At 48.9% G+C, this 27725-nt stretch overlaps 1 protein-coding gene across 1 annotated transcript; it reads left to right on the forward strand.

Annotated features, from left to right (window-relative positions):
• The first annotated feature begins 8224 nt into the window (after positions 1 to 8224).
• Positions 8225 to 20437, forward strand: LSG1 (large 60S subunit nuclear export GTPase 1). Its single transcript, XM_034063548.1, has 14 exons — positions 8225 to 8369; positions 8453 to 8570; positions 8770 to 8890; positions 9474 to 9560; positions 10314 to 10400; positions 11749 to 11809; positions 12529 to 12705; positions 13935 to 14357; positions 14668 to 14769; positions 16356 to 16499; positions 16806 to 16929; positions 17565 to 17644; positions 18302 to 18475; positions 19779 to 20437. The coding sequence occupies exons 1-14, from the start codon at positions 8289 to 8291 to the stop codon at positions 19956 to 19958; spliced, it is 1959 nt and encodes a 652-aa protein (XP_033919439.1). The 5' UTR covers positions 8225 to 8288; the 3' UTR covers positions 19959 to 20437.
• The last annotated feature ends 7288 nt before the right edge of the window (positions 20438 to 27725 follow it).

A 27725-nucleotide genomic window follows, 5' to 3' on the forward strand; every position in this document is an offset into this window, starting at 1 on the left:
AGTCTCGGGCGCTGCTCCCCGGACTGGAGAGCAGGGCGCTGCCGGGTCCCGGCCCGCGATGAGGGCGACCCCCCGCGCCTGCTGTCCGCCTCCGTCACCACGGGAGCCGTACCCATTGCCACGCTCCCGAAGGGGGGAGAATGAAAAGAGCAGCGGGGGGGGGGGGGGGGGGGGGGGGGTAGGGGAGAAGGTGCTGGAACCGGCAGCTCAAAACCTCCCAACTTGGTAAAAATCTCAAGGCCACTGTGGGGCCTCACACTCCAGGAGAACCCGAACCCCGGCAGTTTTCCCGGCCAGGGCGGGCAGTGCAGGAGCCCCACTCTTGCAACATAATTTTCCCTTTTATTTGGTTAGTACAGCTCTGAGAGCTGAAGAGCCTGCAGCATATAAAAGCTATTATGCATGAGTAATGCTTTGCTCTTTATTTACACGCAGCAGCAGAATAACAAGAAGCTGTCTTGCAATTTCTTGCTGGAGTTGTTCGAGTACAGGCACAGACATAATGAGAAAGTTGGTCTCTCTGTCGTTGCTATAGCTTCTTATGTATCATGTCCTTTTCCAGGAAGAAGAGAAATTCCAAGGTTGTGGAGAACAGCACTTAAGTCAGTGTTTGAATAAAAGCTCAACAAAAAGGAAGTGGTACGTACATGTATGATATGTAAAGGCCTGCTTACATTATTTTACAAATCATTTCTGGAATTTGCATCAATTAAAATCAACCCATGTATAGTTATCATTATGGTTATTGTCATTGTTATTGTTATAGCATTATGCCATCTAGCAGATTACTTGAGAACTGCAAGTAACTACTCGGTATAGGCGTCAAATTGTTCAAAGCATCTCTCATTTGCTTACATTTCCAAAATTCCCCCTCCCTGGAGGGCAGCGTCGTCAGCACCATCCCCTGAGGCTGCTCAGCCACAGCCGGTACCGGGGGACGCCTGACCTCATCCACGGTTTCCAGAGGCGGGTGGTGGGTGTGGGTCTGCTACATGCTGCATTTCCTCCCTTCAGCAGTGCAGCACTTTTGCAGTGTTAGGAAGGCTGTGTCTGGCCTTGAGAAGTGAGCGTGTTGATGCTCTGATTTTCCTGTGGGAAAACTGCTGCATGGGCTGTGCACACAGTAGTCAATGCATAGGAGGTGTTACTTGGCGGAGGAAGCTGCCTTGGCCCCTTGGTGTAAAGCCCAGCACCCACCAAAACGCCTGATTGGCCTCTGGAGCACAGTTGCATGGGACTCCACAGGAGTCCAGAGGGGCTGGTGAGGGTCTGAGGTCCACCCCAGCTGATGGTGCCCAGCAGCAGCCGCCCCAGCTGGAGGTCCCTGAGTTGAGCCCTGCCTGGCCTGAGATGGGCTGGGGGCAGGGCACCCACCGGGAGCCCCTGCAGCACTGCTGGTGTGGAGGGCAGGAGGGAATGTGTGCCATGCTGTAGTCCATTGCAGGCAGCTCCTGACAGCCTGCAGGACCATCCTCCTGAGTAGCAGGAGATGGTTTGTACCATTTATTCACTTAACCTCCAGAAGCATCTGAGGTGCTTTTCCTTTGTCTCCTTTGTCTTGCAACTTGAAAAGGGAAGACACTGTTGTGCACAGAGAATAAATCCAGTGGGTTATGGTGACATGTGATACTCCCATGAGGTGTGGCACTCCTGCAGTCCCGCAGAGCTGCCTTCTCCCTGTCCTGCTGAACCAGTGTGGTGAGAGCCACAGCACTCAGCACTGCCACCTCCCTGAACAATGCCTGCGAGCCACGAGGCCAGAGCAGCCCTGGCTGCTGCTCTGAGACACATGAGCCCGGCAGCCTCTCTGTGCGAGCAGGAGCTGCTTTTCTTTTCCTCCTTCCAGCCATGGGCTGAGGAGCCCTTCCTGGGTCTGGGGCTGGTGGCTCCACAGGCAGGGGTGTGCTCTGGGTGGGATGGAGCAAGGAGGATCCCCCCCAGGCCTCCCTGCAGTGCTTGCCTCTGGAGAGAGGTTAGTGCTGGAGGGGCTGGTACATGGACACTTGTGATAATGACTCTAACAGAGTTGCTTGCAGATTCGTGCTGAACTCTGCTGTCCTGACGGAAGTCACCTGGGTTCGGAAATGAAGACCTTCAGTTTTCACAGTGTGGTTTGCACAGGCTGCCAATCCCTGTGTCTCTCCAACAGCACTTGGGCACACCTTTCTACAAGCCCCAGTGGTGTGTAAGGTGAGGAGGAACCCTGACCCCCTTGCCCTCCTCACCACCTCCCCAGTCCCTAAGTCAGCAGTATTTCTGTGTTGCCTTCTTGGGGCAAAGGCTTCCTTATCAACCCCTCAGAGACCCACTGGAGACTCCACGTGTTGGTTTGGGAGCAGCAGCATCCTTGGCATAGCTGCCTCTGGGCCAGCTGGAAGTGCAGCAGCAGGGAAAGTGTCTTATGGCTACAGCCCTGCTTGAGGATGAAAACTGTCACAGCTCAGTTCCTTGCCATGCTTGTTCACCAGTTGGCATGCCAGACCGTTGCAGCCTTCATTAATGGGCCCAGTTATCTTCAGGACCATCTATTTCCTGCTGTGCAGTGGCTGCTTCAGTCCTGAGCATGGAGGATCGCTGCATGCTTCAGCAGCAGAAGAGTACATTGCAGGTCGTGGTGGCCTGTGACAGCAATTCCTGAACAAAATGCTGACTCCTCCTAGCCCCACACTGGCTGAGGGGTTGTGCCACAATGTTTAGGTGAAGTCCAGCAGCAGGAAGCTTGGGGCACCTGCCCTAAGTGTAGCACTATTCCCATGACATTAGATGTCCATGTTGCACTACCAGGAGGAGAGACTGAAGCACAGTAAGAGGGGAGCCATGGCATGCTGCCTGGTTCCCAGTGAGCATGAGGCTCGCTCCCTATCTGTGATGTCAGCAGCACCCGTGCTGTGTAGGACATTTACACTGGGCACTTATCTGCATGGCCCTGTAGCCCAGAGGAGCCCAGCAGCCTGCTCTCTCTGTGCCGTACCCCAGCATCTCCTGAGCATCACCTGCCTGTATGCATGCACCAGGAGAGCTTGTGCGAGGTGTGGGAAAGTCTGTCAGATACCATCTCTCCCCGCGGCCCCATGCCAGCAGTGCAGTGAGTGCTGCACTTGGCTCTTGGCAGAACCCCTGCCCCTGCCCTGCTCCATCCTTCTCTGCCCCTCCCTTCACTGGTCAGTGCTGGAGACCATAGTTACACTCCAGAATGAGCCTGTGGGCTCTGGGGTGCAAGCTGCCCTGCTGAGGCACTGCCTCTGTTGGAGGGGGATGCTGGGCTGCCCATGCTGGCTGCCCGGGGATAGCATCTGCCCAATGGCAGAGAGTAAAACCTTACTGAAAGCAGCTCTGCTTTGTGCCCAGCATCCAGAACTGGAGCTAATATGGGTCTCTGCTTGGGGAAGAGTAGAAGGAAAAGATGCTGGGAAAAGTTGATATGACAAGCCCAAAATAATTCATGGGAATGTATTGGTTTTGTCAGCTTATGTAAAAACCCCCAGATAGCAATGGAGCTCATGCAACAGCATCTGGGGTGACATAGTCAAAGCGAAACATTTCAAACTGGCATTTCAGTATTTTCCAAAGCAAAGTATTTCAGAAACTCTGTAACTATGCTAAATGTCACCGTTTCGATTCTTTGTTCTGAACTGGAACAAAGGAAGTTCTGAACTGTCAGGATTTTCCATGAAATGGAAAAGTTGAGCAGCACCTGGGCCCTGTGGGCCATCAATGGGGGCAGGCAGGATGCTACATCCTCCAGTCCCACTGGCCATCATCCAGGTCTCACCAGCACTGGCTGTAGTTTGGCTGCATGCTGCTGTGATATGGGGCAGCGGGAGATGAGCTGGCCGGTTAGGGAACAGGATCTCCTGCTCAGGGAGAAGGGTCCTTAACAGCCTGTAATGGATGCCTCATGGCACCCCTGCTACCCTGCTGCCCTTCCAAAGGGGGTCAACGTGCTATTCTGTGAGCCACTGTGTGCTGGCAGGGTTTCTGGGGGTGATGGTGGAGTGGTGTGTGGACTGCGGGGAGTCCATGCAATAATGCCCTGGATCCCCTGTGTGCACTGAGAGTGATGCTGGTGCAGCTTAGAGTGCCGCAGGCCAGCAGCAGGGCTGGGGTCACCAGGGCCATGGCAGTGGTGGCACACCTCCACCACGGTTGTTTTTCAGCTGCTGCGGGCGGCACACCCGCTTCCTGCACAGGCGGCCCCGGCGCTTCCTGCACCCACAGCTATAATTAGAAGGGCAGCCGGCGGCCAGGGGCGCAGCGCCCTCCTCCCGCAGGAGTCATGGCACCCACGGGGGTGCTCGCCGGGACGGTGGGGCTGTGCCACCGCCTGTCCTCCCACCATGCTGCCAGCCAGCGCGTGCAGAGGTGGTGTCGGGGTGGCATCTTCTGCTCGATGCCCCATACTAGGGACTGCCACCGTGGGGCCATCCCTGCCCATGTGGAGGGGAAGATAGTGCAGGCAGCGGTGGGCAGCGGGGATGAGCCTGCCCAGGCAAAGCCAACACAAAGGGAGCTGGAGAAATCCCCTGCCAGATGCAGGCAGTGCTTTCTAATTAATCTTCCCCCACCCTGTCAGGCTGGGAAGTGATTTTTATCTTTAGCAGAGTCTAAAACACTTGCTTGAGGGCTCTAGCAGGATTTGTGCTTTGTCAGGGCTCATCCTGGGCCACGCTTCAGAGCTTCCCCAGGGTGCTGCTCTTTCTAAAGGGGACCAAGGCCTTCACCAGCAGCTTGCAGAGCAGGTTCCCCCTTTTCTTACTGTGCTGGCATGCTTCTGATTAGGGCTGGAAAGAAGGGGGTTCAAGCAGCTGCAGTGGTGCACAGAGCAAACTTGTCTTTGTGTTCTTGCAGGGGTGATTTGGGGGGTTCTTAATGGATCTGCTTGTCAGGCTGAGGCTGGCAGTACCACTGAATCAAGCATTGTGAGCCTACATGAATAATGAATAGTGATCACATGAATATTTCAGAGACACGGCCCTGAGATCTCCCAGAGCTGCCTTAGAGGAAAATGGAGAAAAAGTTGTCCAGAAAGAACAATGTTTCCTTTAGGCAAGAATGCACTGGTATAGTTGGCTTTTGGAAAAGAGCTGCTGCTGCTAAATAGTCCTCAGGATTTGCATCAAAAACCGGAACAGTGGTTCGACTTGAAGGCAGAAGAGGTTGGGAGGGAAGCCAGCCCTTTTGACACAAATCAGTGCTTACAACATGCGAGAAGGACAGCAGATTTTACTTCATCTGTGCAATGGTTTTGTGAGAAGTCCCAAAGCTATGGCTACCCTCCAAAGAGCCGGCAGCGTTGAGCACTCAGTTAACAGTTTTCAACAAAGCAGCAAGAGGTTCAGTGATGGACAGGGGGTGCTCGCTGTCCCAGGACAGCATTGCACTCCATCCTGAGCACTGTCGTCAAAGGCCTGAGTTGTAAAAGCAAGGCTCAACAGTGAAAATAGTCTTCAGTTTGCAGCTGCTGCATTATATGAAAGTGGGCTGCAGAGCAACAGCAGCATGCCCCTCTCCTCTGTGTTCTCCTTGGCTGTCTGTGGTCTTGGCAGGTACACACAGGTGCCAAGCTGCCTTTTAATTCTCTTGTGAAAGCATTTATCTTGCTGTGGCCCTTTTCACTGCATGCAATTAATCCACGCATAAATGTCTTCTAGAAGAAGCAGGTTGTCATGTTTAGGTAAAAACAGAAGAAACCTGTCCTGTTGAGGTAGGCACAGCAGAGCATGAGGAGGGAGATGAGAGACATGGCAGTTAGAAATAGTCAGTTAAGACTCTAGCTGAGGCTCTGATGTCTGTCACTGGCATCACCCAGTCTGTACCTCCTTCAACACTTCTCTGCTCTAAGTGATCCTCACTGTGCTGCTGGCATCAGTGGACAGAAATAATTCCTTGGTGTTTATGGAGAGCTCAGAAATGTTTCTGTTTCAAGAATGAGGGAAATCTGGGCATTTCTTCAGCAGATCCCACAAAAGTGTCAGAAAATATCTGCAGTGACGGTCCCTGGAGTGCTTCAGTTTGGAAATGGGGAATGGTGTGGGAAAAAGGGCAACATGTGGGAAAAACATTCCAATGAAAATGCACACATCTTTGCTCTTCAGGTTACCCTCAAACCTTACTGCCTCAGGATGTACAGAGGGTTGCAGGCCATGGTGCAAGCCTCAGCCTCCTTTTCCCACCACACCAGCACTTCTGCCTACCTCCATGTGTCTCTGTGTCCAGTTCATGCCACTGCCTGCGGCTGCCCATGTTCCACGGAAGTGCATCAAGCCCCGCACTCCATACCAGTGACTGTGTCACCAGCCAAGGACCCTGGTGGTGCTGAGCCCATGCTGCCGAGGCTGTGCAGATGGGATTATTGAACTGTTTTGCCCCTGGTTGGGCAGCCTGGAAACAGCATTGCATGTGCCTCAGCTGTGGAGTTAGAAGTGCTGCCAGACCCAAGGTATGGGGAAAGGCTGGACTGGCTGGCTGCTCTGGTTGATGATTATGCAGTGGAGAAGGAAGGTAACCTTTAACTGAAGTACAAAAGAAATACAATAATGAGCACTTACATTACTGCTTTGGTGCCCACATAAAGACCTGAAATGGTTTCATTAAAGACGACTTGATTAAAAATGAATTTACTAAATCGCTGCGTGCTCTCTGCAGCCCACCAGCCTTTCACTGAAGTACCTCATGTAAATGAAAAGGTGAATGCTGAGTCCCATTTCATCTGTCTCATGTGCCTTTAGCAAGCAAACAAGGGGCTGGGCCAGGCTAGCAGTGGTGGCAGAGCCTGGGATGAGCATGGCAAGGTTTCAGATGTATGTGGGAAATTAGTTCTGTATGGTTGCTGGCTTTGAGAATTAGAAGAAAGGAAGAACTTTGTCTTCTTACCGACCATTTATCACGGGGAGGCATCACGTATTGCTGAGCATGAGAAAAGACCACTCCTGCCCACAGGGTGTTGCACGCTGTCGTGCTGCTGGTGGACAATACCTGAAGTTAAGCTTTGCCTGCCTGTGTAGGCAGTACCTGTGTTTTCCAACTATTAGCCAGATTATTCTGCAGTTACAACGGACACACAGTACAGAGTTAGAGTAAAAATGTCTGGCCTTAACCCAACATCGATAAAAGAGAAATGGTTCATAAATCAGTTCACTGTACAAGAAGAGGTCAAGTTGTTTATTAATTTAACCTTCTCTCCCATCTTGACCCAGACTGGCTGCAATGGCTGCTGCCAAATCCCATTTGATGGTTCCCTGGTTGGGCAAGCAATGTTCTCCATCCTGCAGAGATGCCCAGACTCTGATCAAATTTTGGCAGCTATCTCATGGCATCTGAGGTACATTGCTACATCTCCACATCTGAGATCCCTCTTTGTCACCATCATTCCTCATGTGCACTGTTTGGTGCACTGGGGATGGAGAACCTGTGTGGGGCTAGGTGTATTACAAGGTACAGGGACAACCTCAGCCCCGGAGCTTGCCGCTTTCCCTGGAGGGACACACAGAACCTCTGCCCCCATTGCCAGCTGCTGGAACAGGGTTTCACATGTCTCACTGCCAGCACTGTTTGCTTTCTCGGGGCTAGTATCTGCACCAGGCCAAATCAGTGAGTGAAACAGGCCCCTACAGCCATCGGTGCTGCTGTGGGCTCTGCCAGGGCTCACAGCACTGCATGTTGTCCCTCTGCCAGGGCTCCTTGCAGCAGTGCAGGGGTTGGGGTGCTCTGCTCAGATGTGCCCCGGGTTTTATTAGTGCTGTGTGTCAATGGTGGGGTGGTGGCTGCTAAGGGAGTGAGAGGGTTGGAGATAGGTCTCAGAGAGGCATGTCTCTGTGCTGAGCAACATGGAGGGGGCGGGAGGGAGGGAGGGAGGGAGGGAGGGAGGGAGGGAGGGAGGGAGGGAGGGAGGGATGGATGGATGGATGGATGGATGGATGGATGGATGGATGGATGGATAAATGGGGATGGGTGAATGGGTGGATGGATGGATGGAGAGATGGAGAGGCGGGGCAGTGTGGGGATGATCGGAGGGATGTGCCGGGGTGCTGGTGGAGGGGCGTGCTGCCGGGCACTGCAGCGTGCGGACGTGTGTCGGTGGATGGGATGGACCAGCGCAGCACCACGTTGGGCCCGGAGCTCCCGAGCCGGTCACTGGGCGGCGGTGCCGGTGCCGTGGCGCCGCCAGGCGGCTGGCGCAGGGAACACGGGGCCGTCCCGGAACGCGGCTGCCCGGAACGCTGTTCCGCGGGAGGCGGGGCGTGGCGGAGGAGCCCGGCGGGGACCGAACTTCCGTCTCCGGCAGCGGCATGGGCAAGAAGCGGAGTGGGGGGCTTGGCCGCTCCCTGCAGCGGCAGCGCGGGCTGGAGCGCCGCGGCGCCTCCTCATGGGTAGGGCGGGCGGGCAGGCTGCGGGGCGGGCGCGGTGGAGGACCAGGAGACCCGGGGCTGACTTCGGCGTCTTGTCCCGGCAGCTACACGCGAGCGAGGTGTGCGGTGAGCGAGGGCCAGACCTGCGGTCGGCTCCCGAGCAGAGCCCGCTGGAGGAGTTCTTGGCCACGGCCGAGCTGGCCGGCACCCGCTTCGTGGCCGGTGAGGGGCCGGGCCGGGCTGGGTCCTGGGCGGCGGGGGGGGCTTCGGGGCTGTGGCGAAGATCCAGGATCTGGGGACGGGAACCCGGGGGTGGGGTTTGCAATGGGGCTGTCGGGGTGGGGGGCCAGGGGATGGGGTCCTTAGCACGGGCTGGGATGGGGACAGCTGCCTTTGGATGATTGTCTGTCCCTTCCTGCAGAGCGTCTGAACATCCAGATCGTGTCTGCCCAGAGCCGCACCGGCCTGCTCACGGCACAGGAGGCCCAGCACGTCCGGCAGCTGCATGAGGAGAACCAGCAGTTCCTGCGCATCCCGCGGAGGTGAGTCCCGCGGGGCTGGGGCTGGGCCTGGAGCTCTGCTGAGTATGTTCAGTCTTTCGGTGACTGCGAGCATGTGGACAGTGCCCAGCTTTGCCAGTACCCTGGTTTTGGGGAAGCCACTGCCTAGCCTGCATGAGCCCACTGTAACCTAAAGCATGGGTGCCTACGTGCCATGTGGGTGCTGCCAGCCCTAGGCTGTCTGTCCTGATTGTGTGGGTGTTCTGTGCAGAACCTGGTACTGCTGGAGCTGGTGCAACCAGGCCCTCTAGTAAACGTTTCCAGAGCTCTGTGCATGCTAGGCAGAGAGGTGCATCTCCCGTCTTAAATGCTTTGAAAATCTTAGTTCGAAAAAACAGCTTTGTGAGATCTGGTGTGCATAGGATAGTGTCTTAACAGCTAGTGGGGTTTAGAAGAGCAAGGAAAAAACGTGTAATTAAAGCTGCTTAAGATAAATGCACTGTGTCTGAGCTGTAACCATCTCAGCATAGCTGAATGTGTGGTGCCTGCCTTTTTTATAGATGTTTCCAGCAGTGAAACTGGTGTAACTGTTACTTCTAACCACTCCAAAATATGCTTGTTACAGGCCACGCTGGGATCAGACAACCAGTGCAGAGGCCTTGCAGCAAGCTGAGAGGGAGAGCTTTCTTGAATGGAGGCGACAGCTTGCTCAGTGAGTATGTTGCTTGTGTGTGGTTAAATAGCTGGCATTTGGAGACACAGGAAGCAGTGGCTTGTATTTATCCTTGTTAGGCCAGTAGTTAATTCATCAGTAGTTCGCTGTACTTCTTTGGGAAGGCTGGAAGTCCTAGCCACAGTCCAGACATATATTTGTGGTAAGCTCTGCAAAGCTCTTGTGTGTGCATGTTCTTACACTGTTTAGAGTTACAATTCTTCAGGATGGAGTGTGATGGTTCTGCTTTTGCCTGTGCAGTGTGGTAGTGGTGAATGTGTCCTCTAAGAGCAACAGTGTTGCTCTTAATAGGGTGCAGTGCTGCCAGCCTGTGCCAGCTTGTGCTGGTCCTGGAGAATTAAGCGGTATCTACTCACACCCTGTGAGCAGACCTACTCTTGCCCCGATCAAAGATGTTCAGCAGGTGATAACAGCAGCTCAAGGGTTGCGTAGAGCCATTTCAGGTACCATCTCCAGATTTTCCAGGTGATGTTTGGTTGAACTGCTGACATTTGGGATAACTTCTCTGTTTTATTATTGTGGCTCTGACATTCCATGGGCAAATGTTTATCCAGGTGCTAATCTGTTTGCAATACTGGCAGAAATAGTACCTATATGAGTCTGATTTGACTCCTGAAACTAAACTATGAACTATCCCTGAAACTAAAGGCTTCTGGATCCAGGAAAGAACTGGTGCTGTGCTTATTGCCTGACATGGGCCGAATAGGATGTATTTTCTCTGTTTTACCTTAGCCTTGAGGAAGAAAAAAAGTTAATTCTAACCCCATTTGAACGCAACTTGGAATTTTGGCGTCAGCTTTGGAGAGTCATTGAAAGAAGGTAAAGTATATCCCTCTCTGCTTTTTTAAAGTGATGTTTAATGTGTTTTCTGGAATTAAAGTTTCTGAGTCAAGCTTCAAGTGTTTGAGCCCAGGAAGAACAATTACAGTCAGTAATATTTTTCTATCAGCACTGAAGTGATTTTGTTTTAAAGTGATCACAAAGTGATGTGAAGAAAGGTGGCTGCTTAGTGGCTCGTGCTTGCCCTCAGCACTGTGATTCTGCATGTGGTGCGCTTGAGTCTGTGATGGTTCTTCAGATGCTGCTGCTCTTGGCCTCTTCTGTAACTGTGGGAGGCCTCTTCTGAGAATGTGTCTTTGAGGTCTTCGGCCAAATTAACCGTTTCCCCTCTTTGTCAGTCACACAGCTGCAGCCTGACATCTAGGGACAGGTGGCAAGGGAGATGAACTAAATTAATGTTAAGAAAGAAAGAGCCTCTTGGTCCTTGGCTTCTTGCCATACAGAAAAATTGCAGCAGTACACAAAAGGCAAAAGCCTGTCATATCACAGAAGTAGCTTTGTTTGCTCTGCAGACCTATAATACAATAGGGGTGCTATCTGCTTTGTTAATCCAACTGGGGCATTTAATTTCGCTAGTAATTAAGTTTGACATCATCTCATTTGATTTTCCTAAAATTGAAAAATACTTCACCAGTGAAGTCGTGGTAAGCTGGTCCTTTCACAGAAGTGGCTTTGTACTGGGTGCTGCTGGGCCTTTGGCTGGGACAGAGCTAGGTCAGGAGCACCCACTACAGGGTATCGTTATGTGCAGTGTGTATGTATTATGTTTTGAGGGAGCTGGAATATGTTATCAGTGCCTTTCTGCTCTTGTTGAAGCTTTTTATTTCGTGTAGAGTGAGAATGTTGTCTCAGAATCAAACAAAAGTTTTCCAGTCCTTCACCTTGTCAGATAACTTGATCTGTTGTCAGCCTTTTCTTATGTTTGCTTCAGATGAGCTCCCAGGATTGTGATTCAGTAACTTCTCGATATCTCATCTCACTACCATGGTGTCAGCTTTCTGTCATCTTGGAATTTCTGTAACTATTCAGTACCTCTTTGTACCATGTGGCTTATTAAATTACTCCCTTAGGGAGGGTATTGATTTTATATTTATTTATTTTATTTTTTATATGTAACCAACTGCCTAGTGAGGCTTGAAATTCTTTCATTCACCCTGTGGTGTTCTGAAGCTGTCCCAAGTTAACAGAAATCACTGTCAAAGAAAATAGAATGAGCATGTGGCAACCAAAATTATCTGCCTGGAGACTTCTAATGGAAGTGCCTGTAGTTAAACTATTTTTTCGAAAGGAGGGGAAAAAGTTTATATGGCTTTCTTTTATTTTTCAGTGATATTGTAGTCCAGATAGTAGATGCCAGAAACCCCCTTCTGTTTAGATGCCAAGATCTGGTAAGTAAATCACTTTCTTGAATATTGTCTTCATTTTATTTCTTATAGTTTGTGTGATGTATTTTTGTTTAATACTTTCATCCACCTTGAAGCTGTTTGTCTGTTGTGCCTAAGTGGATGTCTTATTTATTTATGCAAGTATTCCGCCATCAAATTATATTTCTTCAATGTTTTTTGATATTTCACATGGAGCATTCAGGATTTAGAGGCAGTTCTGCAGATACTAAATTGCAGATATTACTTTGCTCCTCATTACGCACTAGATGTGTCCACACTTAAAGGAATTGTCCTATTTAAAAGCATGGTGGAATAAAAATGGGTAAGAATTACTGCGCTGAAATTGGAGGATCAATAATTATTGAAGTGACACTTTTGTAATAATTTAGAACACTGCATCAGTGAGTTAACAGAATTGTTCAAGTAATTGATCTCAGGAGTTCCTGCTGTGACGTGCTGATTAATATCTTGTCATAGTTCTAAGCAGACAAGGTGTTGGCACAGGTGGCCAGAAACAGCCTGTATTGCTGTAGTTCCATGCTCTTGATTTGTTCTTGTAACTGTCTGCTCAACACCAGTTTCATCTAGCCCAGGGATGGTAAGCTTAGCTGTCACTGGTGTGGAGCTGGATGGGGTAGCTTGTCTTGCTGCTCTCGTATCACCTTAGGGGGAGGAGGAGTCTAAACCAGAATACAAACTGATCTTTCTCTTGTTTTCTTCAGGAAAGTTATGTTAAGGAAGTCAGCAATGACAAGGAGAACATGATCCTGATAAACAAAGCAGATTTGCTGAGTGAGGAGCAGCGGGCTGCCTGGGCACAGTTCTTTGAGAAAGAGGGTGTTAAGGTGGTGTTCTGGTCAGCTTTGGCAGAGTGCAAACAGCTGTCTGGAGAAGAAAAGGTACTGTAGGTGACCAGTTCAAACTGCGTGTGTGCCAACTTCCTCTGATAACTTCCTTTGCAGTTATGCTTGTGATACACCTGATACCTTTCTAGGAAAAACACAGTCCTTATCTCAGGGAAGCATAATTCTAAGGACCTGTGTGGCTATAAACAGTAATTTAATGACTGCTTCAGACCAAAAGTGAGTACAGTAAAATTGTGAACAAAATGGTACACCCTTTGGTCACTGTAGTGCTTGCGATTTCTCTTTCAAGGTTTATGACTGAATAATGCTGAACTAAATGTAACTGTCCTTGAGGTTGCTCCTGAATAGCTACAGAAACATGCCTTGTAGATCTGTTTGCAAACCCTTGAATTGTTGAAAGAATTGGAATCCTTTCCAAGAGGGACGCTGTGAGGAAAGTATCTGCACACAGGATCTTTCTTTCAGGGAGAGGAGGTGTTTCTTAGAGAGCCTAAAATACTTGAGGACCTTTCTTTGCCCACTGGAACAAATTGCTGCTGCCCCACATTAATATGTTATCGATATATGCCACTTTCAGGTTTTGGTTACAGCCACTGCTGCTCAGTTATAGAATATCCCATATCTCCCTCCAGAAATAACTAGTCTGTTCAGTTGGTTTACAGCCCTTGGATAAAATCTTTTTACAGATGGATTCAAAGTGTTGGTTGTGCTTTTTTTCAGAAAGAAAAGTAAAAATACTATTATTATGAAAAGGTCTTTCTTTTTGAATGTGAACTGTTTGCAGTTTTCATGGAAGAAATGTGAAGAGTTAGACTGAAAAAGCTTGAAATCATTCTAATGAAATGTTTAGACCTGAAAAAAAATGGCTTTGTGTTCTGAACATTTAAAAAAAAATGTATTAATTCCTCTTACTGAGAACACTGAATAATTGAAAAAACTGTTCTCTATGCTCCATTGCTGCTGTGCATATGGGTGCTGTGGGTGTGCATCCATTCAGTTGTACTTCTGGAGAGAAACCTCTAACAACTGCACAATGAAGCTAACAGTCTCTCTTAGTATACTTTTCTCACTCCACTCAAACAGGCTAATTGTTTTTATGTCTTATTGAAGACCCCTAAAAAACCTCTGTGATTTAAGTAGTGAATTGTCAGTCCTTGGGATCTGGCTGATGAAAACACAATGGACTGTGCTGCAGTAGTTGCAGTCAGCAGCAAGACTTAGCATTCTCTTTGCATTTCACCTGTGAAATACTGTTCACACAGGAACTAAATGCTGAAGAAGTAACAGAAGACCTGAGTGATTCTGAGGATGAAGGCTCCATTCAAGAAGAAGGTGAAACAGAGCAAGATAGTGCAGAAAGTACATCCCCAGGCAACTCTCTGCAAACTGTAAACCAAGTTCTGGTTAGTGATGATGACAGTAGTGGTGAATATGAGGACTGTGAAGATGACGATGAGGAGGCCTGGCAAACCTGTTCTGAAGATGGTGGGGACAAAGTAAACGCTATTGCTCCAGGGAGGATCGAAAGCAGGACTGCTGGTGCTGAAGTGCAGGATATAGTGCAGGAGCAGAAGAGGAACATCAGGAACTTCAGCCATCTGGTGCAGAGAAATGAGCTGCTGGAGATATTCAAAACCATGCACAATGGACCAAGGGTGAAGGATGGGGAAGTAAATGTTGGGCTGGTGAGTTGGACTTTGTGCTTAAATGGAGCTTACTTAATTTAAATTTTAATTTTAATTCCATATGCTTTCCATGGGAAAAATCCATCCTGTAGCCTGGCTTCCTGTAAGGGTAAAAATATTAGCACGCACAAATTACTAAGGGTTTTCTATAAAGTTTAATTCTGAAGTTCTTAAAGCTTGGTGTTCCCCACTGCTTGCCTTATATTTTTTAGTACATTTTATTAAAGTACTTTTGTGTCAGAGCTCTGACAGTCTTCTGGCACTGCCCTGCCTGATATCACTGTTACCGTTCCACTTCTTTATCATCTAGGTGGGTTATCCTAATGTTGGCAAAAGTTCAACCATCAACACAATCCTTGGAAATAAGAAGGTGTCAGTGTCTGCTACACCAGGTCATACAAAACACTTTCAGGTATTGCTAACAAAGAGTATTGAACTTCTTATAACTTCTTTTTTCCCTGGTGGAAGAGAGCTTTATTATGAATTAGTTGCAACTGTGTGCACTCACCGAGAACTCTGTTTGTCAACTTGAACTCTGCCAAGCAAAGTAAGTTGGAGAGGGATGGGCTTGATGTATATGGTTTTGGAATTTTAGTTCTTGCTTCCAAACTCTTGCTACAGTCTGAGAGTTGCTCATGAAAACTGCTCTACAGTGGGAGGTGTATTCCATCTGATTTTATTTAGGTAGTTTAGCCCTGTTTTTTTCAACACCACCTCTGAAAAGTGAATGCTCCTCTGCATAGCTTAAGGTCAAGCTTTTGAACTTTCCTCCTTGTCCACAGTCATTGCTGTAAGTGTAGTTATGCTACTGATTTCATATTGATCAAATTTAATTTTGAGGTAGCAACTCCAGTGCTATAATGAGCATTGTGGGATTTGTACTTGTGCAATTTGTTACATGTTTCAAAAGGTCTAAAGGTTTCTGGAGTGCTTTCTTCTCTCCCATTGGATCGGAGAGCTGAAGATCTTGCTGCCCCCATCTGGACACCTTATTTATGAACTTTGGAAGTGCTGCTGTCTTCCACATCAGATTTCTTAAAATTTAAAAAGGGGAAGTTCAGGTCAGATATAAGGAAGAAGTTCTTTACTGTGAGAGTGATGAAGCCCTGGAACAGGTTGCCCAGAGAAGTGGTTGTCCTAGGTTCAGCAGTAGCAGTCATTTTTCTCCTTAGTAGCTGGTGCAGTGCCGTGGTTTAACTTGGCTGGGAACAGCACTGATAACACACTGGTGTTTTTAGTTGTTGCTAAGTAATGTTTACTCTGACCAAGGACTTTCAGAGTCTCATGGTCTGCCAGGGAGGAGGGGAAGCTGGGAGGAAGCAGAGACAGGACACCCGACCCAGACTAGCCAGAGGGGTATTCCATACCACAGCACATCATGCCCAGTATATAAACTGTGGGGTAGTTACTCAGAAGGCCCAGATCACTGCTCAGCTTGGGCTGGGTATCTGGTGGTGGGTGGTGAGTGCTTGTATTATCTTCCCTTGTTATTTTCCTTATCATTACTATTATTGGTGGTAGCAGCAGTGGTTTGTGTTATACCTTAGTTACTGGACTGTTCTTATCTCAACCCATGGGAGTTATGTTCTTTTGATTCTCCTCCCCATCCTCCTGGCAGTGGGGGGAGTGAGCGAGCAGCTGCATGGTTCTGAGTTACTGGCTGGGCTTAAACCACAAGAGCGGTAGATGCTCCATCCCTGGCAGTGTTAAAGGCTGGGTTGGACAGAGCTTGGGTGACATGGTTTAGTGTGAGGTCTCCCTTCCCATTGCATGGGGGTTGGAAGTAGATGACTTTAAAGTCCATTCCAACCCTAACCATTCAATGATTCTGCTATTAATTCAGTGGCTGTGGCCAACAGGGCAAATATCTGTGTTAGTAGAATTTCTGCTTATTCACATTTTCATCCACGTTTCTTCTGTGCATTTGACTTTTTTGTTACTTTTTCCTCCATGGACATTGACTTGCCTTGGTGAATTAATTGGTTATTTATTGTGTAGACTCTATATGTGGAGCCTGGCCTGTGTCTTTGTGATTGCCCTGGTCTGGTGATGCCATCTTTCATCTCTACCAAGGCAGAAATGATTTGTTCTGGAATTCTGCCTATAGATCAGATGAGAGACCATGTCCCACCTATTTCTCTAATATCCTTTGTGTGGGTTTTGTGAGAGTGTCTGCATACGCTGGATCTGGAATATGCAATGTAGCATGTTCCAGCCCTGCCAGGGGCACACATGCTCATGTGCTGAGGGTGGTGGGGACACACATTGGATAAAACAGCCCTGCTGTGCTGGTGTTTCACCATCTCATTTCAAGTTTGTCTTGTCAGACTGACATTGTTGTTCTTGTTTGCAACAAAACCTGAAAGTTCGTGTATGCTCTTGGAATGACTGGGGCAAGATTATTTGTGTAGCTGAAAATCAACCAGGTGGTTTCCTTCACTAGCTTACGTTTGCCAGCATATCCCACGAAACGTTTTGGAAGCAACTTATGGAATAAATATCATAAGGCCAAGGGAAGATGACGATCCAGATCGAAAGCCAACAGCTGAAGAGCTGCTAACAGCATACGGATGTGAGTGATGATCCCTTCAAAGCCTATTGCCTACACTGCATACATGGTCCTTAGGAGAACTATTTAAAGTTAAACCCAACTCAGATTTGTCACACATTGAATGCAAGTCCCCATTAAGGCTTGCCCTCCTCTCAGGAAGGACCTTTGGTAACAGCTAATCTCATGTGTTTGTTTCAGTGGTGCTTTGCCAGTTTTGTCAGACAGATGATGCAATTGTGTTGAGGATGTTGAAGTGCCATGCGAGCCTGTGCAGTGTGGTGCTCTCATCCTTTTAGATACTTTCCATCAATTCTGTCTTGAATTAGACTTTGAAGAATACAGTGAAGGATTATCTCCCTTATTTGATTCTCTGAGGCAGTCAATCTTCTCTGGCCTTAAAACAAAAACAGCTGTAGGGAGATGTCAGCTCATTTCAGGTTAGAATGCTTCTGCAGTACCTCTACAGTCAGCAGGTTCTCTTTTTTTTTGCCTGCTTTCCTCAACAGAAGCTTCTTTCTAATGGTTTTTTGGGGTTTTGGTTTTTTTGGTGAGTTGTTTTTAAGAAAGGATACAAATATGCAGTTAGGCAGCAGAGAACAACATTGCTAGTTTTGTGGTTGTACTGACACAGAATGTACTTTGGATTTGGTTTACAGATATGAGAGGCTTTATGACAGCTCATGGACAGCCAGACCAGCCAAGATCGGCTCGATATGTGTTAAAAGACTATGTCAGTGTAAGTGCTTCCTGCATCTGGGTTTTCTCTCCTCCTAGGAGTTGAATTGAAGGTTTGACTAGAGCCTGAGGAGCATAGTAAAATTAATTCTATTTCTCCAAATAAAATCACCATATATCAAAATATTCTTTAAATTTGGCTATTTTTATGTTTTAAAAGAATAAATGGAACTTTTTGAACTGCTTAATAGTAAAAAGATGATTGCTTAAAGATGTGGTTCCAGCTAAATAAATTGTGTCTCTAAAACAGGCAGGAGATATTCAGGAAACCCATATTGTATAGCTGGACCTGTATATGGCACTAAGGACTGTGGTGTTGTAATGCTGCATGCTTCTACAGCACCTCTTAGCAACTTATTGTTCAGTATTTCTTAATAGGATCCTCCAGTACTCCTCAGAGTTTTGCTCTATACTGTTTGTAGCTGGACACTGCAGCTGGAAATGGTTCCTTAAGTAGAGGTGGAATGGTACTTTAACTTAAAAGCTGAGCCAATTGTTACCTGGAAGGAGAAATAAAGTGTACTGATAATCAGCCGGTGTGAGTGCCTGGACTTCCAGGGCCCTTCTTGGGTTTGGTGTTGTCTTCTTTCCTCTGTGTATCTCTTGAGTTTTTGGGTTTGCTTTTTCTTGTAATAACTGTATCCCATTGCTTTCACAGGGGAAGCTGTTATATTGTCATCCGCCTCCTGGCATTGACCCCAGTGATTTTCAGCACCAGCATCAAAGGTGCTCAGAGAGCAGAACTGTGCATGCCAATGGACAGGTGAAGCCTGAGAAGAATACCAAAGCAAAACAGATTGAAAATGTGGTGGACAAAACATTTTTCCACCAGGTAAATTCTGGAGGAGACTTATTGTAGGATTCTTACTGCAGCACTGTCATGCCGTAGTTACTGGAAAACACATAGCTTTGAGGATGGGTTGAGTTAAAGGTGTGTTATGTTGCGTGTTAATTTCTACCCAAGACCTCTCTGTTTTTAGTATCCCCTCAGTGACTGGGAATGTCCTGAGGAACTGAGAGATAGCTAATGAGGAACACAGTTGATTTTTTTTAAAAGGTCAGCAGGGTGACACCTATCATCATGGGCCTGACACTGATCTTGAGTGAACAGGAGAGTCACTGGGAGGAGACACAAAGAAGGAGGGTGGTGTGATATAGCAACCTAGCAGGAACATGGTTTTGGACTAACAGATCCTTCAACTAACTTTCCTTTCTTGAGATGATATATTTAGGGGATGTGATAAGCTTCTTTAAGACAACCAATTTAGTACTATATGGTTGTTTTGACTCAAAACCTTAAAGTATATGAAAAGAACACAAACTCATGTAAACTCTAATTTAGAAATCTTGAAATGGAAAATGAGATTTTTTTTTTAACTCATATGTTTCTTATTAGGTCCCACAGGGATCTGTTTTGCCTATACACTACAGAAAAATTTGTTAGTGACTCAGAATGTCAAATCCAGAACTGATTGAGTCTGTGTACTTGACAGGGATCATAACAGGGTGTTTAGCAGTGAGGAGGATGCATGATCCGTTCTGTTTGGTTAGCTGGATATGAACAGTATTTGTTTCAGCACAGCTAAAGATAGCCAAGCATTTTGAAAACAAGAATTCAGGCTCTCTTCAAAAAACCCAGTGAGCTGTTTCAAAAACTATGACCTGAAGAGAATTTTTGGAATTACCAGACTCTTCCTCTGGCTGCCCAAAGTGCTGGCATGAGCTGAGAGCCCCGACAGTGCTACCCACGCTCCAGACTTCAGCAAGTTATTTTAGTCTCTGGCTTTTCACACACACCAGATTTATTTGCAAAGCCAGTTTGTTGTGTGCAAAGCAGAGACTGTGAGACTCAGTCATGGTGCCATAGCTTATGTCTGTCGGAGCTCAGTGTCTCGTCAATGCTCTTGTGCTTGCAGCAGTAGACACTGAGGACCTGGCACAGTGAGGTGTAGCTGCAGACAGAATTGGAGCATGTTGGCAGGCTTTAACTCAGCTGTGTGGTGTGACCTTTCCTGCAGCTCTGGAGGTAGGGCTGAGCAGGTCTTGATGGGTTTGAGCTTGTCTGTGTTAACATGTCACAGTTCTGTGTGGTTAGGTATCTTCTCATGGTCACTGGTGATTGTCTCCTCTTCCAGGAGAATGTTCGTGCCCTCGTGAAAGGAGTCCGGGCTGCAATGGGATACCGGCCTAGTGGTGGCCTTGTGTCTGTGACTACACCCAATCCTGGGAATGTTGTAGGAAAGCCCTGGAAGAAACATGGAAATAGGAACAAGAAGGAGAAAATCCGCAGGATCACTAAGCACCTGGAGGCTTAGCTGTGGCACTGGTGTCTGGCGTTTCTAGGGCAGGCACTGTGCTGTCTACAGGCCTGAACTGAGGCGGGTGAGAAAAGGATAAGTGGGCATCGCTTGCTCACCTGCTGTGGATTGTCCTGGGCAGGGGATGACACTGGGCTCTGCTAGTTGAGCTCACCCCTTCTGAGGGCAAAAGAGACCTGGCTGCTAGTGTTATCTGGAAGCCAGCCCAGGCATCTGCTTGCTGCTGAAACATCCTTTCAATAGGAGCAGATGGAACTGTGTAGGAATGTTTTTTCCTTCCATAAAGGATGTATTTTGTAGCAGTTGGGATCAAGGCAAGACCTGTAAAACTGACAAAAATTTTGGAACATTTGAATTTCAGTGAGTGTTTTTGGTTACATTTTGTGGCACTGTTGCTCATTATTCTTTTTAAGCTTGTTGATTTGAGAATACTTCAATCTGGTGAAAAACACAGTAAAGGATCTTTATTGCCCTCACTTCTCTCCTATGCAAGCCCTGTTCCATGCAATCCAGTACTGAAACCACTCTCTTTTTCTCAGCTTAAAGCAGAGCATGGTACACCATGCAAGGAAAATGCTGCTTTTATGTCCTTCAAACTGAGCTGGTGTCAGTTGTTTTTCTGTGACTTCCTGTTGGTATTTTAAAACACGAGCTCTGTGTGACTGGCCAACAATCTGGTGCTAATTTGTCCTAAAATATATTTGAGATTTTACTTCCTATATGGTGTCATGTTCTGTTGCACTGACCTGGTCACAGAAACGTCATAATAACAGATTTTAACTGTCTCTGAAACTAATTAGTATTTGACTCTCAAAAGGCTGTACTTACTTTGGGTCAGACTTAAGTGAGATGTACTCCTTGGTTACTCTGCTGAGAAAATGTGCACTTGGTGAGTGGTGTTCATTCCTACTCCAGCACACAGGGAGTAATAAAAGGACTGGAAAGGCTCACAAAGACAAATTGTGCTTTGTTTTTAGGTGATGGAGCAAGTTAACAGATGATGCTGTCTCTGCTAAAAAAGGGATTGCTGTCTTGTAATTTTGTACTTTCCAAGCCCTTAGTGTGAATGGAGAGATGAAAGCAACTGCTGAGCAAAGACACAGCAGATGTGGAAAGTGTGACCAAGCTGGTTTTGACTTTGTGACCCTTTGTGTGCTTCTACTGTACAGCCAGTTTGCTCTATGTGTGTGAAGGGTCATAGAATGGTTTGGGTTGGAAGGAACCTTAAAGCTCATCCAGTTCCAACCCCACTGCTACAGGCAGGGACACCTTTCAATAGACCAGGTTGCTCAAAACCCCAACCTACGCGGCCTTGAACACTGACAGGGATGGAGCAGTCACAGCTTCTCTGGGCAACCTGTGCCCATGCTTCAGCACCCTCACAGTGAGCTCTCACCTTGGCTTCTGCTTCCCCTGACGTCCCTACTCCCAAGCTCTTAATTACATCACTGGAGGGAAGATATTTCCCTGCCACTCGTACAGCTAAGGCATAATTATACTGAATGAATATGGTCACTGGTGGTTTAAGTAAGTTTACTGTGGCGGAAAGTAGATTTGCAGGAGAGACTGTTTAATCTGGTTCTCCTGGGGAAGGTGATCTTTGCCTTTGTTTCCTGAAGAGGTTGTGCCCTACCCAGATAGTGTCTGATCAGACTTCCCCACCTACCTTGGAGAAACAGTTTCTGCCTTTGTCCCTTATAATGCTTAAGAGGCCTGATTGCTCAGAAGTGCCCATTTTTTTTGTCCTGTTCGGTGGGAAGCTATAACCTGTCAAACTGACCTTGGGGTATCCTTTATTGAAGTTCTAAAATATATTTTTCTGTTCTGCTTCTCTCCTTTCAAGGCATTTCGAATTCTTGGCTCCTGTTGCACCTACCTGAGTTTTCTTATTTTGCATTCTCTGCCCCTTCCTGCCAGCTGGGTCTCCATGAACCTCCTTGCTGGAGAGGCTGTGTCCTGGTGTAGACTCTTCCAAATGTAGGGAGTTAACAAATCTGCAGGGCTGAGACTTGGGACAACTCTGCTTGTTGCTTGCAGAAACCTTTGGCCACAAGACCTGCCAAACCACTTGCAGTGTGTGTGAGTGAATAGAGGATAATGTAAATACAACTGAGCAAGTAATGTTTGCTCAGTTTTGTGAATTGTAAGCTGCTCCTTGCTGTGCTGAAGGACTCTTGCCTCAATAAGAGGAGGACCATAAGCAAGAGTTGACCTAAAAGCTTGTTAATATCTCATGCTGCTACTGAGCAGTGGGCAAATGAAGTAATAGGCAAAGACCGTGCTTAAATTAATGCTTTCCTCTGGTGGTTTGATCTGTTGCTCAACAGCATTTGCCTTGCCCTAACTTGCTGGGAAATGCCAGCTGGGCTGTGCTGACATCTCAGTGCGGTGCTTACAAGCAGCTGGCAGGCATGAGGCAATGTGGGGACTCTGCTGTTGTGAGGAGCCTACACAAAGGAGACATTGTGCTTTGCCCCAGCCACCTGTTGAATGAGCTGCTCTGCTACTCCCGCTGCTTTCTACAGAAGGCAAGTTCCATTTTTGAGTGCTGTTTACTTAAAAGTGCCTTGTGCATGTGGAGTGGGTGTGCAGGCTGCAACCATCTCCAGTCTGTTCTTCAGGATCTGCAGCACTTGTGGCACCCCAGCAGTGTGCCTTCCTTATAGGGGGCTTTTCTTTCTAATGGAGACAGTTATTTTCCTAGCTGCTGCAGTTGCCTGCTGCACTGACACCTGCAGCAGAATCACAGAGTGGTTTGGGTTGGAAGTCCAACCTGCCTGGCAGGTGCATGTCCTGCATCCTGTACAGCTTCCTGGGCCACATCTGCAACACCTTTGGGGGGCTGCTTGCCAGCCAGCTTGGCATCCAGGTGGGTACCCTGCCTCGCCTCTGGGGTGGCCATGGGCCACACACCTGCCCTGCTGCTCTGGGATGCTGGGCTTGGGGGGGGAAGGGGGGGAGGGGGGAGAGGCAGAGGATTTGGCAGCCTGGCTGCAGGTGGCATCACTCTGTCCTGCTGCAGTGTGTACGTTAAGGCATCCACCCCACACAGTGACAGTCCTGCTGCTAGGCAGATCTAGAGTCCTATTTGGACAGGTCCATCCCAGAACAATGCACAGGATGCTGCCAAGGCACATGGGCTGCTCTGTAGAGCAGAGCTCAGAAAATGAGCATGGAGGCTAGCTTGTCATGTCAAGGCATAGGTGCACCACCACAGCATCTCTACATCTCCTCACACATATGCCAGCCTTGCTTGCAGCCTGTTCATGGCTACCCCTGAAAAGGCTGGAGCCAGGGTGAGCTCCAGGCTGTCTCAAGCTCACTCAAAGATCTTTTTACTCTGAACTGTTGCTGATACGCTCCTGCAGAAAAGCTGCTGTGAAAGGAATGGATTTTGTAGGACTCATTGGTTGTGTTACATTGGCCCTTCTCTCTTTTTCTCTGCCTACTGGTCAGTAGAGTCTTATTACCAGAAGAGGGGCAAGACTGGTACATTTTCGGAGTTTCTATGCTATTTCCTGATAGTCCTACTTTCTCCCAAGAGCTTTTCCCACTCAGGCTGCTGCTGTTGGCTGCAAGGTTTCAGTGCAAGTCATCTTGGTGCAAGACTGGTGCCGGTTCTGCCTCTGAGGTTCAGAAGACTGGGGCTGTCCACACACAGGACTTGGCATTGCACAGAGAGCTGCTTCCTAGGCCATCCCTCTAATAGAAAATGTGCTTTGCAGCCCCTGCCTGGGGGGAGAGCAGTATTGTTTTATTCTGTTCCTGAAAATGGAAGCATCGCGTATGAACAAGTGAAGGGGATGCCAGGATGCACTCACTGACAGCTCTGCTGTGGGGTGCTGTGGCTCTTCCAACACTGCAGCACTACACAAGAGTCTCTTGCCCGTCACCCTACTGTGGAGCACGCTGTCAGAGTCGGGTGCGTCTGATCTTTTCCTGATGTTTCAGCTCAAGGACGTCTGGGACGATGACTTTTGCAGCACGGGGCTGCCACGCGTGCATCCCTCCAGCTCCTCTGCCGCTGCCTGGTTCAAAAACATCTCGTTTCTTCTTCGGCGGAGGATGAAATCCTGCACTCCCGCCGTTAGGGGCCGGCCTTTCCAAGGCAGAGGAAGAGCAGCCCTGCCCGCGCAGGCGGCTCTGCGCAGCTGGGTCCGGTCCCGTTGAGGGACCCCAGCAGGGGTGGAGGCCACCCCACACGCACCCTGCCCTGTGGCACAGGAACGGGCTGTTCCCAGCCAGCCTGGCAAGAACGCGGTCGGCAGCACCATCCTAGGGAAGAGCTCGTGGTCGGGTGGGTGATGCGGGGCTCCAGGACGGCTCAGGCTGCTTCTGTTGAAGTTAAACAGCTCTCTCCTGCCTGTCCTGAAGCGCCAGTGCTTTAATATAAGAAGCAACCCCGCTATTCACAGCTTCTTCCCTGCTCCAGTGAGCCTGGCATCAGCAGGCTTCTCTACATGCATGTCTGCGAGGAGCAGCGCTGTGCTCTGTCACCCCCTCCGTGCTGGATCTAGTCCAGCCTTTTTCCTGGGGTGGTTTTATTTATTTTACTTTCTTCACCTTTCTTTTGCAGCAAAAATATTGGGGAAAAGCATCACTGGGCTGCTGAGAGCAGCTCCCCAGGGCGCCCCAGAGGGTACCCTCTCAGAGACACATCGTGGGATATGCAAAGAGGTCATGGTGAGGACAAGAGAAAAACTGCTCCTGAGTCAGAAGAACTCTGCCCCAGTGTTTTGCTACGGCTGTGGGAAAAGGGTCTGTCCTATGGGTGGTGTCAGGGCAGCAGGACTCTGCTTGCCGGGTGGAGCAGGCTTGGGTTGCCTTCCTGGGAATGTCCCATTCCCAGTCCTGTGTCACTCCAGAGTCAGCAGCTGAGGCAAAGCAACAGAAACATCATGTCCTGGTGGGAAGTTCCCCCAGGCCAGCCAGGCTTTTGCAGCCTGCACACAGCAAAGGGAAGCTTGGAAGCCTCTGCAAAGCCCCTGTGTGTTGCTGGCACTGATGAACCAGCCTGAGCTTCATCTAGGGTTTTGCAGGGTTTTAGCAAGAGGTGACTCTCAGTACCAGCTCTGCTTATGGCACCTCAGGGAGATGTTCAGGAATCGTTGCTGTGGGATCCCAGGGAAAAGGGATTCTCCTCCTGACATACTCATTGTCTCACTTGATCACCACCCCATGTGCTCCAGAGCCCTGTCCTCATGTTGCCTGGGCAGGGAGGGAAGCACATGAGAAAATGGAACCCAGTGTTGTTCTGCTTTGAGCTTTGCTAGTGTTGCTGTGGAGAAAGGGAGAACCAAACACTTTCTGGTTTCAATTCCCGTTCAATTCAACAGCCAATTCCCCTTTCCTGTACAGGCGGTGCAGACCCTGTGCCCCCGCAGCAGCAGTGCCTTGAAGCAGTGCTGCCCTGGGCTTCCTCACACCCAGCTGTGCAGCTGCCTGCTCCTTGCTCTTCACAGTGGGACCCTGATGATGCAGTGGAGCTGGCCAAGCCCTGCTGGTCAGCCTTGCTCCATGCTGCGTCCATGCACCTTCAGATCTGCTGCCCCTCCGAGCCACCCCGAGTACCCACTCCCCTGTCCAAGCAAACAGAACGTGCTTCATCAGGGCTGCCCTGGGACAGGTGACAAGCTCTGGGGTGCCATTCCGTGCTGCCATGCTGTGTTGTGCCTGAAGCACTGCTGGATGGAGCAGTGACAGCTTTCAGCATCTCCTTTCATCTTTGTTGCTGCTGCAAAGGTCCACTTTTCCCCCTGCTGTTGGCTCCACTTCCTGGAATTGGGGCTGTGGGAGAGATACAGCCTTAACGCTGGGTTTAAACCCAGCAGTCTCCTCGTTTGGTTGGGCTCCTGTTTTCCCAGCACTGGGGGTTAAAAGCTCTGCCTAGTCATGTTTTGTAAACTCTTGAAGCATGCTGCTCTGCCCAGCAAGGCAGGAGATAGGGATAGTCTCAACTGTGGCTTCTTGCTGGTGACTGCTGCACTTCCCGGTCATCCCCATCTGCTTAACACTAGCCAGGGACCAGTGAGACAGACACCCATTAGGAAGGCTATAAATGTCTTAAGTCAGTGGAGGACTGACCCATTGCTCTTTGTCTGCCTGGCAGGTGCCTGCTGCTGTGCTGAGGATATGAATTTCATACCGAGATGATTGTGTGCTTCAAAACATGTGCAGTGTAGACCAGTGGAAGTTGCAGAAACAGGACACCACACGAAAGTCAGGAGGGAGCAATCAGTTTGCATTCACTGTCCCTTGGGCCACATGTGCAGTGGTGAGGCTGCAGCATGGGGATCTCAGGACCCCACAGCCCACATGGATGGATTTGTTGCACACAAAGTGCTGCTTTACCTCTAACTTCATCTGTATCTGTCAAATCCACATGCTGTGCTGTGCCCGGAAGCCCAACTCCCAGGATGCTGGGAAGGAAGCCCTGGCTGGCCTGGACGTTCTGTTGGAGCAAGAGGGTTTAAGCTGGGAACTTGGGGACCTGCCTGATGCTCTCCTGCTCCTCTGTGTTATGGAGCACAGAGGAGGAGAAGAGCTTCCCACACAGGAGGGCAGTGAGAAGCACAAATGGCACCAGTTTGCTCCATGTAGCTGAGCTCAGCTCTTTGCCCCAGGATGGGTGGTGGTGGCTTCTACCAAGAGTATATCAGGAAAAGAGCCTTTGGTATAGCCCTGGGCTGATGGTGTCTCTCACAGTCTTTTTCAAGGTGCTCGTGGCTCATAGCTGACCCTCCTTCCCAATGGCATGTGTCCTGCCCTGGTCTCTGAGCATTGCTTTGGATGAATAAACTGGGAGGAGAAAAGAAATGAGAGACCATGTTTTTTTAATGCCATGGTCAAACCTCATCAAGCACTGCTGCCTGGCACTGCTATCCCTCCAGGTGAATGGCTGAGCTGGAACCTGCTTTAGGCAGTGGAAAATGCACAGCTCCTTAACAGAGTGATGCTTAGCAGGGTGAGGATGGGGCCCTGGGGTGGTCAGACCCTGCCTGGTCTGGTTGCAGCAGCAAAAGGAGCCTTTGCAGAGCTTCTGCTGATAAGAAGTGCCTGCATTCATGTTTCCAAGGGTCCGAGTGAACTGCTGAGTGGTAAGGCTCAGAAATCCAGACGCCAGACAATGGAAAGGCTGGAAACATGAAGGAAAGGAAATTCTTCTGCTGTATTGCCTTTCCTATGGCGATAAGATAACCCAAAGTGAAACAAAAGTCCCCGCTGCAGACGGTGGGGTGGGCACCTCAGCTGCTCTCTAAAGCACCGGAGGATGTCGGCATGAGCCAGGATCTCCTGCGCTGGCAGGGCACAGCCATCGTGTGCTCCTGTTGCGCAGTGCACAGTGTCAGCAGTGTCTGCAGTTCTCTGCAACAGGGAACCTGGCCTGCTCCATCCTACATGTCCTTCATTTACACACTGATTGGAGAAATCTTACTTTAAATGCTCTGGAAGACCAGCGAAAAGTGAGGCTGCAATGTTTGCTAATGATGCATAATAGCTGGGTGTGTGAACATCCCAGAGCTGGTACTGGAATGTGTTGAAAGGGTCTAGCACTGCTGTGTGGCTGCAGTCAGTGTGACAGCTTATATTACATGCCAGAGTGGTGGGGACAGGGACGGAGAGTGTGTCCATATGGCAGGGCTGAGAGCAGGATTAGCTCCAGCCATAGAGGAAGCTGGTCCTGGGAGCACAACACTGTGTGGGAGCTGCCAGGGCAAGGGCTGCAAGTGAATCTGTGCAATGCTGGTGTGTGTACAGAGCTGG

Source organism: Melopsittacus undulatus, chromosome 6 (genome assembly GCF_012275295.1).
Source record: "Melopsittacus undulatus isolate bMelUnd1 chromosome 6, bMelUnd1.mat.Z, whole genome shotgun sequence".
NCBI lineage: Eukaryota > Metazoa > Chordata > Aves > Psittaciformes > Psittaculidae > Melopsittacus > Melopsittacus undulatus.